The sequence below is a fragment of the Phocoena sinus genome, chromosome 3, assembly GCF_008692025.1.
Source record: "Phocoena sinus isolate mPhoSin1 chromosome 3, mPhoSin1.pri, whole genome shotgun sequence".
In the NCBI taxonomy this organism is placed as follows: domain Eukaryota; kingdom Metazoa; phylum Chordata; class Mammalia; order Artiodactyla; family Phocoenidae; genus Phocoena; species Phocoena sinus.
Window position 1 is genome coordinate 9850135 of NC_045765.1, and position 13804 is coordinate 9863938.

General features: G+C 55.6%; 2 protein-coding genes across 3 annotated transcripts; one reads left to right on the forward strand and one right to left on the reverse strand.

Moving 5' to 3' along the window:
* Nucleotides 1–120: 120 nt before the first annotated feature.
* GET3 (guided entry of tail-anchored proteins factor 3, ATPase) lies at nucleotides 121–7731 on the reverse strand. The gene is given in 12 exon segments (XM_032629059.1): nucleotides 121–402; nucleotides 404–466; nucleotides 875–993; nucleotides 996–1072; nucleotides 1165–1201; nucleotides 1204–1283; nucleotides 2027–2167; nucleotides 2261–2352; nucleotides 2354–2394; nucleotides 2397–2409; nucleotides 5376–5523; nucleotides 6334–7731. Coding segments are annotated over 12 exon segments (1041 nt in total). The 5' UTR covers nucleotides 6495–7731; the 3' UTR covers nucleotides 121–333.
* A 195-nt stretch (nucleotides 7732–7926) lies between these two features.
* TRIR (telomerase RNA component interacting RNase) lies at nucleotides 7927–11071 on the forward strand. Of its 2 annotated transcripts, XM_032625812.1 has the most exons (3): nucleotides 7940–8354; nucleotides 10252–10329; nucleotides 10634–11071. In XM_032625812.1, the coding sequence occupies exons 1-3, from the start codon at nucleotides 8004–8006 to the stop codon at nucleotides 10739–10741; spliced, it is 537 nt and encodes a 178-aa protein (XP_032481703.1). In that variant the 5' UTR covers nucleotides 7940–8003; the 3' UTR covers nucleotides 10742–11071. The 2 variants fall into 2 exon arrangements, with proteins under 2 accessions (XP_032481704.1, XP_032481703.1); XM_032625813.1 differs by lacking the exon at nucleotides 10634–11071 and having other exon boundaries at nucleotides 7927–8331; nucleotides 10252–10328.
* Nucleotides 11072–13804: the final 2733 nt, after the last annotated feature.

Here is a 13804-nt window from a genome sequence, read left to right on the forward strand (position 1 = left end):
GTTGTGAGAGACCTAAACATACATCTATGCCTCTCTGGATGTGACATCTTTGTGCAGTGTACAACCTTTGCAACTGTACATGGAGGTACTAGGCCCCAACCCCCCATGTCAACATCCACAGTAGTTTAAGATCATTTTATTGAGGGAGGAGAGGCGGGGAGAGGTGTGGGGGCAGCTACAGCTCCCCCAGCCCCACCAGGGGGAAAAAGACCCCCTCCCTGCCTCCCTTCCCCCAAGTGGTTCCCCTGTATTATGGGGGAACTTTGTGCAAACTCTGCCCCGGTGGGTGGCGGCCTGAGTGTGAAATGGCAGCAGCTGGGGCTGGTGGTGGTGCTACTGGGCACTGGGGGGCTTGTAGGGCTCCAGGAGAAGAGCAGAGAAGGTGTTGACCTTGTCCGCCCCCCCGAACCTCATGGGGCAGCAGTGGCAGCTTCACAATGTGGAAGTCTTCATATAGGTCCTCCATCTGCGGCAGGGGTAGAGGGCAGAAGGCAGCAGGGCACAGGGCAGGGACAGAATGTGATTAACGTAAAGGGTCAGGCTAGGGTCTCCCAGAGTCAGGGAGAGAATATGAGCAAGGGCTTCACAGGACATAGGTGGGAGTGGTGCCAGTGAGGTCAGAGACCACTGGGCTGGACCTCCCACTCCCCAGGGTGAGAGGTATCTAGGCCAGGCCAGCCAGTCTATGAAGGCCAGAATCAGGTCTGAAGCAGTGGGTGAAGGGCAGGGGGTTTGGGGCGAGGAACAGAAGGTGGGTTGGAGCAAAGGTCAGAGAATACAGTAAAAGGTCAGCAGTGCCCTTGGCTGGCTGGGACGGACCCCAGCTTCCAGGGTCAGAGATATGAGGGCTGGGCGGGAGGGTGGGTGTGCGCACCTGGTCCAGGTACTTGGCCTGGATCTTGTGGCGGGCCTCACACATCTTGCAGGGCTTCTCGGGATCAGGGAAGACGAGTTGGTTGACAATGATGTTGTGCGTGTCGATCTTGCACTTGCCAGCTCCTGGATCAGCCGCTCCGTTTCATACAGGGACAGGAACTCAGCAATGCACACACAGATGAAGGTGGTTTTGCTCCTGCAGGATCCAAGACAGGACAGGGAGGGGCAGATTTCAGCCCTGTCTCTTTCCCCTGAGCTTCTCGCCGCCCGCCTGGACCGCAACTCACAGGATCCTTGAACTGCTCACTGACGGAGCGGATGACAGCAGCGTCTCCTCCAGCTTGGAGGCCAGCTGGTCTGCGTTCATGTCCCCGAGGCCCAGCATGTTGCACATCTGTGGGGACGATGTGAGAGGGCTCATGGTTTACCTGGGGCACATTATACTCCCTGGGTTGGGCTCACTAGACACCCGGGGGACGACTCCTGACACCTCCCAGTGGTTAAAGGTGTGGGCCCTTGAGCAGATCGCAGGGGTCCAACCCTAGCTCTGCCATTTCTGCGGGACTGTGGCCAGGTTAGCTTGACCTCCCAGAGCCTCAGTTTCCTCATGTGTAGAGCTGTTGTGCTATATGACATGTCACGTGCTTGGAACAGTGTCTGGCACACAGTAAGTGCCCCACAAATGTGACTGAGGCACAGGGTCCCGCCGGGGGACCACACACAACAAGGAGGTGTCAGTGGTGTGCAAAAGTGTGAAGGCATCAGGGTTGTCATGTCGTGCTAATAATAACCCATGGGGGGATTCGCATCCTCTCCATTTGACAGATAAGGCCCCGAGAGGGGAAGTGACTTGAGGTCACAGAGCTGTGTCACACCAGAGTGCAAAGCATTCGAACCCGGGCCATCTGGCTCTGGGATATGTGCTTTTCAAGCTCTGTCTGGGGCACTCAGCGGGTGGAGGCAGGGACACTGAGTGCTGTGGAGTAGGGGGACAGTTCCCCCGCGGTGAAGATCCGTCCCATCCATTGGGAAGCGCTGACTGAGAGCGTATGTGGGAAATGCCTTTGTTTCTGCACATCTTGGGGTCCGGGGGACCCACTCTGATTCAGGGGACTCCTGGCTGCCCTGGGGCTCTGCCTGCCTGTGAGATGAAGGGCTGATCTGGTTCTTGATCTGCATGAGGCGGCCTAGTCCCCGCTCGACGATGGTGGGGAAGTTGAGCAGTCTTAGCGTGTGGCCTGTGGGCGCTGTGTCGAACACCACCACCGAGAAGTTCATGCCCTTCACCAGCCTGCGGGGAGATGAGGATCAGGCCCGCTCTGCCCCTTCTTCCACCCTAGCCCCAGGCAGCACCGGGCACCCAGAGTCCCCCGCCGGGCCTGACCTCATGACCTCTGCGTAGCTCATGGCCTCATCGATGCCTGGGAAGGCGCTCATGGCTTCCTGCATCATCTTCTTGCCCATGCTCAGCATGTTGTTCCTCCTCAAAGAACTCGTCCGGCAGCTCCGCCACACCAGGCTGGGGTCAATCTCCTGGGGGCCGAGAGGGTCAAGACTCAGGCTGCTGTTGCTGGAGCCTTCCCACCTGGGCACGGAGCCCGAGGGAGCCTGTGGGTGCCCTGAGCACAGCCCTTCACCAGGTCACAGCTGGGGAGACCTCTGAGGTGCCCTGGCCCTTCCCTTAGGCGCTTAAGGTCTCGGGTGGTGGCACAGATTGTTAAAGTCTTTCACAAGCAGATGGAAAATCGCCAACTGTGCTCAGTGTCCCAGAGGGAAGCCAGAGTGCGTTGCAGTGCCTTCTCATGGGCTGTTCCCCCACCCGGGCCTGTGACCTCTTCCAGATCATTCCTCTAACATGAGTCATCCCTGACCGCCCAATCTAACAGTGCAGCCCTAGCCCCCTCTGCCCTGCCTTCCTTTCTCTTAACATCTGGCCTCTCCTCACATGGTTTACTTAGCATGTTTTTCGCCTGTCTCCCCAACCAGAATGCTGGCCCCACAAGGGCAGGGGTTTTTCTGTCTTGTTCACTGCTGTGTCCCCAGTGCCTGGAAGTGTCTGGCACAGAGCAGGTCCTCAACATGGATGCAGATTCCATGAAGGGGATGACCAAGCCTGGGGTCCCCGGCCCGTCCTGCACTCATTGCCTCTCTATCTCCCGCCTGTGTCACCTCTTCTACTTGAATTCATGTTTCCTGTGGCGAAGCCCTCCACTCCCTGGCCTCAGAGGTCATTTCCCTGCAGGGAGCTTGTCCACACATCGACCCCCCCACAGTCAACACCCTTGATGGGTTGTTCCTAGTCACCAGGCCACTCTCTGACCCCAGCCTTCTCACTTCCTGTTATTCTAGACCTTCCTGGGCCACTTCATCCCCGCACCTCTGCCCGCGTGTTCACCGTCAGTGTCCCTCTTGGGCGGCACTCTTATCCAGCCCAGTCTCCACAAGATGCCTCTGCAAACACTCCCTTCTCCCTCTGTGGTTGGCAAAAGCCCCATCCTGTTTATTCACAGCTCGCTGGCATGGCTACACCGAGGTGAACATCAGGGGAACATCCCAGACGAAGAACTCAACCTTGCTCCCCATTCCTGATCACAAATCTCTAACAGGCACTCGACGAGCCAGAAAATCCACCCATGGGAATGTTAATGCCATATCTTCTTCCTCAAACCCCTTCTGGCCCGTGTGTCCTCACCCTCTGCTGAGGCCTGTGCCTCGCCTGTGTCTCAATGAGAAAGCGAAGCCACTGGCTGCCAACACCCTCATTTCCTCCCAGGAAACTCCCCAGTCCCCCCACATTCCTTCTAAGCCCCTGGTCCTGGCAGAGCCCAAGTCCTGGGTCTGTGTGCTGGAGTGAGCTCACACCTGCCTGAGGCCTGTCCTCAGCCAGCATCCTTACTCCTTCCTGCAATATCACTTGTCCCTCCCAGTTGAAGCTTCCCTCCACCCCCTCGGCTGCACCGCGCAGCTTGTGGGATCTTAAGTTCCCTGACCGGGGGTTGAACCTGGGCCCTTGGCAGTGAGAGCCCAAGGTCCTAACCACTGGACCCACCAAGGAATTCCTTGAAGCATGTGCAGCAGCAAACAAACATGCTCTAGCATCTCCTTCCTCAGAAAAGCATTCCTTAACCCTCATTCCCTTCCCCTCCAGGGATGGCCATGCTCATTTCTCTGCTCCCATCATGGTGATCATTGTGTCTACCTCAGCTCACCCATTCCAGGCAGGCTTCTGCCCCCATTCCCAGGGTGATCTGCTTAAAACTGATGTGCCTGCTAGAGCCGACAACCTTTCTGCCCTAGTCCCTTTGTCCTCCTGGAGCTTAGGAGCCCACACTCTCTGGCTTTCCTCCCACCTCACCTGTGGCTCCTTCTCGGCCTCTTTCAATGGTTCTTCCTCCTCCTCTGCTGGGCCCTAAATGCTGATGTGCCCCCGGGGTTGTTTCTGGGCCTCTCTATTCTTTCACGTGCTCCTCCACTCACACAGCATTAAATACCACCCTTGGGGACAATGACTCTCAAATCAACGCCAACCTCCTCTGAGCTCTAGGTTCACATACCTAAGCTGCTGTCCTGATGTCTCCACTTGGATGACCAGTGGGCACCTTGGTCTCACTGTGGCCAAATAAAATTCCTGAGGTTTGGTCTTCTAAACCTGCTCCTCTCCCAGTCTTCCCCACCTCAGCTGCCCAGGGAGATAACCAAGACATGTACTTATGCTTAATTCATTTTTTTCTCTCACCCATTACAAAAAAGCAGTTAAATTGCTTTAATTCCAAAATACATCCCAAATTTGACCACTTCTCACCCCTCCTCCCAATTTTGGGCTGCCATCATTCCTAGCCTGGTCACTGTCCCAGTCTCCTTGTTTCCATCCTTGACTTACAATCCAATTTCTGCATGAGAGCTACAGGGAACTTTCTGGAAAACAAATTTGGCCATGACATTACTCTGCTTAAAACAAACACCTTGGGCTTCCCTGGTGGCGCAGTGGTTGAGAGTCCGCCTGCCGATGCAGGGAACACGGGTTCGTGCCCCGGTCCAGGAAGATCCCACATTCCACGGAGCAGCTGGGCCCGTGAGCCATGGCCACTGGGCCTGTGCATCCGGAGCCTGTGCTCCGCAACGGGAGAGGCCACAACAGTGAGAGGCCCGCGTACAGAAAAAAAAAAAAAAAAACAAACAGCTTCCCATTAACTTGGAAACAAAGCTAAACTGATCTCAGTGGGCTGCAAGGTCCTATACCATGTGGTCCTGATTGATGTCTCCCTCCCTTCCCTTGCTCACTAAGCGCCAGTCACTCTGGCTTCCTTTCTGCTCCACAAACGTTCCTCACTCGTTCCCCTGTGGGTATGCTGAAGAAGGAGTGAAAGTGGAGAGACAGAGGAGAATGGGCAGGACATGGTAACTGATGGTGGGTGTTCACAGGAAAGGCCTGAAGGTGACTTTGCCAGAGTTGGGGCGGGGGTGGGGGTGGGGGCGGGGCTGAGCCCTGCTGCACTCACCATGGCGAAGAGGTTGTCATAGCCTTTGACCTTGGTAGGCACCTTGGAGAACTTCTGGTCAAATGCATCGGAGATATTGTGGGCTGGGTCAGTGGAGATGATCAGAACACTCTCCCGCCCCTTGGATAGCTGGACTGCTAAGCTGCAGCTGGGCAAGGGAAAGGCCAAAAGGTGGGAAGTGAAGGGTTAGGCTCTGCTCCTTAGGTCTGCATGGGGAGAAGAAGGGTCCCAGGAGCAGGGGACCTGGATCAGCAAGGGCCTTGAGAGAAGAGTACGGATGACTGGGATCAAGCCTCAATCCCTGCAGAGGGACCCTATCAGACCTCACCTACTAAGCCCTCCAGCTGGCTATATAGTGGTAAGGTTCAGATGAATGTGTCCGTCCTGCCTGATGCCTGCTTCCTTGCTGGCACAAAGTAACATGGTCCAGCTATCCAGCCAACCTGACCCTGTGTCCCCTCCTTTAACTCTAAGCTAAGGGGTCCTTTGCACCTCCTGCTAAATTCGATAGTTCAGTCCACTTGTCCAGGGTAATTTGCTCCGGGGACCTCTCCCCCTCTTCCCAGCTGAATGGGTAGTCTGATCATGTGCCCTCTCTCCCGCCTTCCACCCCCACCCCCACGTGGGCATAGAATGGCAAGGTTCACCAGACTAGGATAGTTCGCCCCGGTGCCCCTCCCCCTACTCTGGGCTCACTCTGGTACAGTCCAGCTGATTTGGGACATTTAAACGCTCTCCAGGCTCCCGTGCGCTGGATCCAATGTGGTTCAGCCCTTGAACAGGCCTGCATTCAGGAGGTAGCTTCCATTTGCTCTCGATAACTTCCGAAGAGTACAACCCAGAAGGCCCCAGCCCAGCCCTCCTGCCCGGCTGGTGGTGGAAGACCCGGTCCTTGGCCTCCCCTTCGCCCTGTGGTACATCCCACCCGTTTTCCCGGCCACCACCGCAGCCTCCTTACCTGCAGGTGGTCTTTCCAACACCACCCTTGCCCCCGACGAAGATCCACTTAAGGCTGCGCTGCTCGATAATGTTGCTAAGCGTGGGCTCCAGCGGCTCCACATCAGGGGCATCTTCAAACTCCTCTGCCTCAACCCCCCACCCGGCCACCCCTGCCGCCATCTTGGAAACGGCTCACGTGATCAAGCGGAGCGCACCATGCAAAGCACCTACAGGGGAAATTTCCAATCACAACCCCATCAAGGCTAGAAGATTGAACCAATTTTCTCATGGCCTAACTTTTAGGAGCTAATAGAAGCTATATTTCCAACGTCTTCCCCTTCCAAGGTTCAGTTTGTCAGCCTCTTGTCTATATTTTCTTCAAAGACTCCCCCTTCCTAATTAACATATTGGTACCTCCCAGGTTACTCCCCTTTACTGATTGGCCCCTAAGTCTTGCAGCGCTCCTTTCATTGGCTACATCTTTTCTTACTTTTACCAATCACTCTCAGGTCCCGGTAGCCGCCAACCTCTCCTTAGCAACCGGCCAAACACCCGCTGCATACCTTTTTCAAGAAGTTAGATCCGAGGTCCACCCTGACCTGACCCCATAGGCTCAATTTCATGTCGATCATTCCCCCCCTATTCTCCAACCTGGGTTCCAACACCGCCTCAGTCCCGTCTCTTCTGTTATTCAATTGGCTGGGAACCACCGGGCTCCTGACGCAAACCAATCATAAACGAACCGATTAGTTGGCTAGAGACGGTCCCGGGGCTGCTGTGGGCGAGGTCCGCAGATCCTTGTCCAGTGAGCCCTGAGCCCCCATGCAGGACAGGACAGGGCAGGGACAACACTTGCAACTGCGCTCCTTGTCGTAGAAGGGACCCTGTTCCCGAAAACCTCCTTCCAGTTTGCTCTCTGTCCGAGGGGAAACTCCAGTTCAGCCAATTCTCTGAAACTCTGCCCTGGGCAGGAATACAGGCTGGGTCCCAGGCCCTTAGCGGACACTCTTGGAGACTCCAGCCTAGAAATATCCGCGGTTTCATGAGTACTCTAGCACATAAAATAATACCCTGACTTTCAAATGGGGACCCCCGCTCCTTGGAGTCAGCTGTGTCTCTATTCCCAAATAAAAGCTCCACCCCAGAGACAGGTACCCAATCCAGAGACACTACCATTTCTATTCTGGGGGCCCAGGCTAGATATGCCCTCTAGTTAATCCTAGTTAGGGACCCAGCTTCCGAGGTGTCAGCTGAGCACACAGCCTCAGGCGAGGTCCCACCCCTCACTGAGATTATCCCTGGTGCCAGAAGTGGATTCTAGCCCCGAAAAGCTAATACGCCCCTAAGTCCCAAGCGGGAACCTCACTCCGAGAGCCCGCTACAGCCCCAGGCGCAGACAATAGTCTCATTCCGGAAGAGACCATCTCTGCGTAACGCCTGCGGGAGTCTAGCAGGGCTTTAATGATCCGCAGGGCGGGGGCGGAGCGGGGCGGGGCGTCTGCCCGCCGGCGCGTAGCGTCAAACCTTACTCCTCATTCACCCCGCCCCTCATGCCCCGCCTCCACTGCGGATGCCTGAGGGCCAGACCGGTCTTCCCGGCATGCATTGCCCGGGACGAGGCAAGTCTGGCGCCAAGCGCGGGCCCGGAGCGGCCTTCCCGGAATCCTTTGCGAGGTACCTGGCGACAAAATGGCTGCCCGAGGGAGACGGGCGGAACCTCCGGGCCGGGAGGCGCCGGGCCCCGCGGGCGGCGGCGGCGGCGGGAGCCGATGGGCTGAGTCCGGGCCCGGGACGTCGCCCGAGAGCGGGGATGATGAAGTGTCGGGCGCGGGTTCGAGCCCGGTGTCGGGCGGCGTGAACTTGTTCGCCAACGACGGCAGCTTCCTGGAGCTGTTCAAGCGGAAGATGGAGGAGGAGCAGCGGCAGCGGCAGGAAGAGCCGCCCCCGGGCCCGCAGCGACCCGACCAGCCGGCCACCGCCGCCGCCACGGGTCCCGGGGATCCGAAGAGGAAGGGCGGCCCGGGCCCCACGCTCAGCTTCGTAAGGAGCCGCGGGGGTGGGGGCGGGCACCAGGGCCTTCCTTGGCAGGGGGAATCGGGCTCGAGAAAGGGGAGCGGGATCCAGGTCCACCCTCCGACCCCGATGAGGGAGCCGTCCGGGTCACCCGCTGAGGATTCGGAAACTGGATTCTCGACGAGAGAGGTCTGGGGGCGGAGGTGGGGACCCCCGCAGTATGCCCGCAAGAACTGGGAGCTGGGGGGAATTCCATTGGAAACAGCGCTCCGAGGATGGGGAAACCAGGATACCAGGATTCCTGTTTGAGTGGAATCCCGAACTTTGGATACTGGGACCATCTCCCACTATGGGGATGGGGGGCATAGTCAAGTCTGGACTCTGAGCTGTGTGGATGAGAGACTCAGACTGCTTACTGTGTGACCCTAGGAGATTTGCTTGAGTTCCCTGAGTCTCATTCGTCCAGTGTCCATTTATTGAGCACCTTACCTTGTGCTGGGTAGTGTGCTAGGTGATGGGTATGATGTGTTGATTATGACAGGCATCTCTGCTTTCCTGGGGCATCTGATCTGGTCTAACCTCATTTTCCCTGCTTGTAAAAATGGGCATCATCGCATCTTCTGATGTGATTAGCACTGGGCCTTTCTTATAGGAAGGGCTAAACCAGTGGTTCTCAACTGGGGACGATTCCCCTCACCTCATCCCCACATTTGCCAAAGTCTGGAGATATTTTGGTTGTCAGAACTGGGGGAGGGAGTGCTATTGACATTTATGAGTAGAGGGCAGGAATGGTGCTCAACATCCTACAATGCGCAGAACAACCGTCTCCCCCTCCCAAACAAAAATGATCCAGTTCAAAATGTCACTAGTACATGCGATTGAGAAACTCTAGGCCACAGAAATGGTACCTACATTGATTGTCAACTCTGAGCTTGCTTTGTCTCTGGTGTTGAGAGCAATTCCTGTGGTATGGAGAAAAAAGTGTGGTGTGAGAGTAACGAACTGGGGGTCAAGTTTCTTCATCCGTCAAAAATGAGTGTGAGAATAGTCCCAGCAGCGCAGGTCACTTAATGCCTGGCTGAGGGATAGGGATGGGATGTCTGTAAAGCCTGTTGCAGCCCCTGGGGCACAAGAAACCCTCAAGTGTGTGGGAGAAAACAGAGGACCAGGATGAAAGTTCAGAGTAAGACTTATGTTTGAGGAAGGGGAAGTGGCAGGACCTGGGCTGGTGTGAGAACTGGGTGGAGGCCGAGTGCCCCTCTGTGAGTGAGAATAGCAGTAGTTGTCGCTGCCTGTTTCATTTGTTCATCAAGGGACCGTTTGCAGGAGCACCCGCAAAGAGGCCAGGCCCGGTTACGTGGAGGTGAACAGTGTCGCTTGGTGGTTAAGAATGCTGCTCTGTGGCCTAGACACACCTGACCCTGAATCCAGCTCCACTGTTTGCTCTTGGCATGATCCATGGTACAGGCTTCTCCTTTTCAGAGATGTTTCCTCATGTTTACAATGGGGATGGTAACCTTCATCGTAAGGTGACTGTGAAAGTGGAAGGAGATAGTATATCCAAAGCACTTGGCACAGGGCTTAGCATACAGTAAGTGCTCAATAAAGGGAGCTGTTGCTGTCTGTGTGGTTTCTACTAGGGGAGGGTGAGGACAGTGCTCGTCCCCACCGATGTGGGAATTCTTTTCTCTCCCTGGGAGGGCAGCCCGGGGGCCCAGGACTGCCTGGGCATCATGGGCCCAGGGCAGGCGCTGAGTCGCGTGTGCTCCTCTCTGATTGCTGCGCAGGTCGGCCGGCTGGTGGAGCTGGGCGCGGCGTCGGGACGGGCCACCGGGCCGGGCTAGGAAGGTGTAGTGGGCCTCAGCGCCGCCAAGGGCGGGCCCCGGCTCCTGTAACCGTTGCAGTCTTCTGTCCCTTCACCCAGGTGGGCAAGCGCAGAGGCGGGAACAAACTAGCCCTCAAGACGGGAATAGTAGCCAAGAAGCAGAAGACGGAGGATGAGGTGAGCAGGCTGGGTGTGGGGGGCCGCCCACGTTGCCTTTTCCTTCCAGCCTCAGTTCCTGGCCCAGGTGCCCTGTCCCTCCCTCCTCAGTATCTAGCCCTTGGATGGATGTACTGGGTGGGGGAGGAGGGCTTTCAACAAAGTTCCCAGATAACTTGATTCTCCATATCTTTACCTCACACCCAAGACCTTTGCGGTGACTCTGTGGGTGGGTCAGCTGTCTCAGGACAGTCCTGACCCTGGTTCCTGGCCTCCTTGGCATCTCCTTCCCAACCCCCGTGTGTCCCTCCCCTCCCCCCAACAGGTATTAACAAGTAAAGGTGATGCATGGGCCAAGTACATGGCAGAGGTGAAAAAGTACAAAGCCCACCAGTGCGGTGATGATGATAAAACTCGGCCCCTGGTGAAATGACCCCCCTCCCTGCCTGCCCACGGCCTGGGACTCTGCGATGTACATAACTATTTAATGCAGCGGCAGCGCGGCAGCCTTTTTCCCCCAAGGACTTATATACAGAAGGAAACCGAGATGCTTCCCGCAGCTGCTGCAGCTGCGGACGATTCTCCAGGACTCTTTTTTACCTTGAGCACTTGCCTCCTGAGACTTCATAGAACAGTGGTTTACTGTCCCCTGTCTTCCCAGCTCCTCCCTCTCTCTGGCTCTTTCTGTCTTCCTCTTCTCATCCTCTCCTCCCTCCCTTTAGCCATCACTTCTGGGAAGTAAAGAACTTGACCTAGTGCTGGAGCTGTGTGCTTGGTTTGCCTTCTTTGCTGTTCTCCAACCTAAGCCCTCCCCTCATGGCTGGCACTGCACCCACCAAAGCCTGGATCTGGCCCAGTGAGGGAGGGATATGGGAGGATGTGGGGGGAGAACGAGGGTGCATCACCTCCTGTAGGCCTGAACTCTCCTCAGGTCTCACCCCTGGCTTTCCCCCCCACTGTTGGGTGTTCTTGTTCAGTGTCTCTTCAGAGTCCCATTTGGGCTGGGCCAAAGCTGTCAGTTTGTTCAAATCAGAAGACACTGAGCACCTCTGGTGTGCTTGGGTTTTTCTGGGCCCTGCGGCTGCTGCAGTGAACAGAACAGACTATGCATGCTCCCTGCCATTGTGGAAAGAAACAGACACAGATGAAGGGGAAGCCATTCTGGGAGGTGACTGCGAAGGACAGGATAGAGGCTGCAGGGAGGGGTCTATTTTAGTTGACACATCTGACCAGAGTCCTGAGGGAGGTGAGAAAGCCTGTCCTGGGGTAGTGAACAGCCAGCATAAAGACAGGGAGAGTGCCTGGCCCTTATGGGCAGCTTTGAGGAGGCCCCTATGACTGGAGCTGGCTGAGTGAGGAGCATGGGTGGATTATATGCAGAGCCTTGTGTGCCAGGGTGAGAATTTGGGTGAGAAACCTTTGGGGGGGTTGTGAGGTAAGGAGCAACATGATGTGTTTCATTCAGTCTGTCTTAACAGGATCCCTCTGGCTGAAGGGGTCTGGGCAGAACCTGGGAGATGGAGGAGGCCAGGCCATGATCAGGCAAGGGGAGGTGATGGGGTGCTGGCAGTGGAGGAAGTAAGGAGGGCTAGGATCTGGATTCCCATGGGGCTGCTCTGTCCTGCCAGCTACCTGTAGCCCTTCCAGGGAAGGGGCTTGTTTGTCCCACCTTGCAGAACATGACAGTTGATATATCAGGGGACAAGGTACCCTAAAGGAAACCTGATGCCCCTAGTGCCCCTCTAGTACTCCTTGTACTTCTGTGTCTTCCTGGCCTCACTGCTCATCCTGCTGGAGCTGAAGGCTGCCTGGCTGCCTGCTTTCCCTGGAGCCCACAAAAATTTTAAGATGCCCTTGCCTCCTGACCTCTTTTCAAACCTATTAGACCTGGAGCAACATCTAGGCCCCCCAGCTGTGGGCCCATCTCCCAGGCCTTCCCAGGCACGAATGCTGAGCAGCTCGGCACTCCTGCCCATCCTAGGGCCAGGCTCCCAACCCTCTTGCAACAGGAGAGCATCATGACTCTGAGGATCAGGTGGTAACCATGTGCTTGGCCCTCCACCACCCGTGGAGGCAGGGGGAGGAGGGTTGAGGAAGCACCTACCCAGCCTCACACTGCCAGAGTCAGCCTGTGGAGCGTGGGGCATTCCAAATACTGGGCACAAAAACACCAAACTCTCTGTCCTAGTGGAGCGAACATTCTGGTTGGGGGAAACAGACAAGAAACAAAATACAGAACACCACATGGTTATACATTCTGTGGCGGGGGAAAAAAGCATGAAAGGGGGACTGTGATCAGAGTGGGAGAGATGGCAACTTTTAAGTTGGTCGGGAATAGCCACACCATTTGTTCCAAGTCCCGAAGGAGGTGGGGCAGGCAGTGAAGATGGTTCTTGGAAGAGTGTTCAGGCTAAAGGAACAGCAGGTGCAAAGACCCTGAGCTGAAACCACGCCCGGCTTGAAGAGTGAGCAAACAGCCTTTGGAACAGGCAACATGTCCCCCCTCACTTCCTGCTAACACACTGTAAGGCTTGTCTGGTTTATTTTCCATATCACCTCAATGGTCTCCCTCCTACTTTCAGGATACTGAGCTGGCCCAAGTGTGACTTTAACCTTGGGGATGTAGTGTGGGGGAGAGGACATAGGAAGCCAATGGAGCCAACTCTACCTCCTCCTCCCTCAAAGCCACCCACAGCCTCTGGATCTTTAAAAAGAAACATAAGTGGGAGAAGTAGGTCGCCCCTGCAGCAGCTTAGCCTCTATTCTGGAGTATCAGGAGGCAGAGGGAGCTGATGGCGTCCCAGCACCTCCTTTCACTGAGCTCACCTGCCCTGATCTGGGGAAAGTCTGAAGAGGGAGGAGAATCAAATTCAGGTTTTGGTGAGTCACACAGTCCCAGCTTCAAACTATTCTGGTGTCTGTTTGCTGTGTGATCTTGGGCAAGTCATTTAGCCTTTCTGTGGTTCAGGTTCTTCATCTATAAAGTAGGGATAAAATACTGAAGCTCCTTGTAGAGTGAAGTTCTAAAGTAAGGGCACTGTTCATACAGCCATCGTTAACTCTGACAAAGTGGCTGTTATTGCTTCTCTAGGTGAAGCAACTGGCTTGTGTTTGGGGACCGTGTTTGAGAAATACCTTGATAGGAAGGTGCAGTGTGATGAGATGCTCAGGCAGGGAGGCTGTTGTAAATTGAGAGGTGTTTGTCTCCCATCTCAGATTCACGGTTGGGCATCAGTTCTTTGAGTTTCTTTTTTGCACTGAGCGCTTCTAGTTGAAGTAAGTTTGCCGTGCACAGCGCTGTTGTGAGAATACCATCTGTACACTGAAAGGCAGTAGGTGCATAATAAATACGGGGAAAAAAATTTTTTTTTTGATTTTCGATTCAGTACTGAAATTCACCATCAGGGGAGAGGAAGAAAGATCTGTGATCACACGAGGGCCAATACTGTGGACTATACAGGCAGCAGGGGTCACATTATTCTGCCCTAACTCCTCT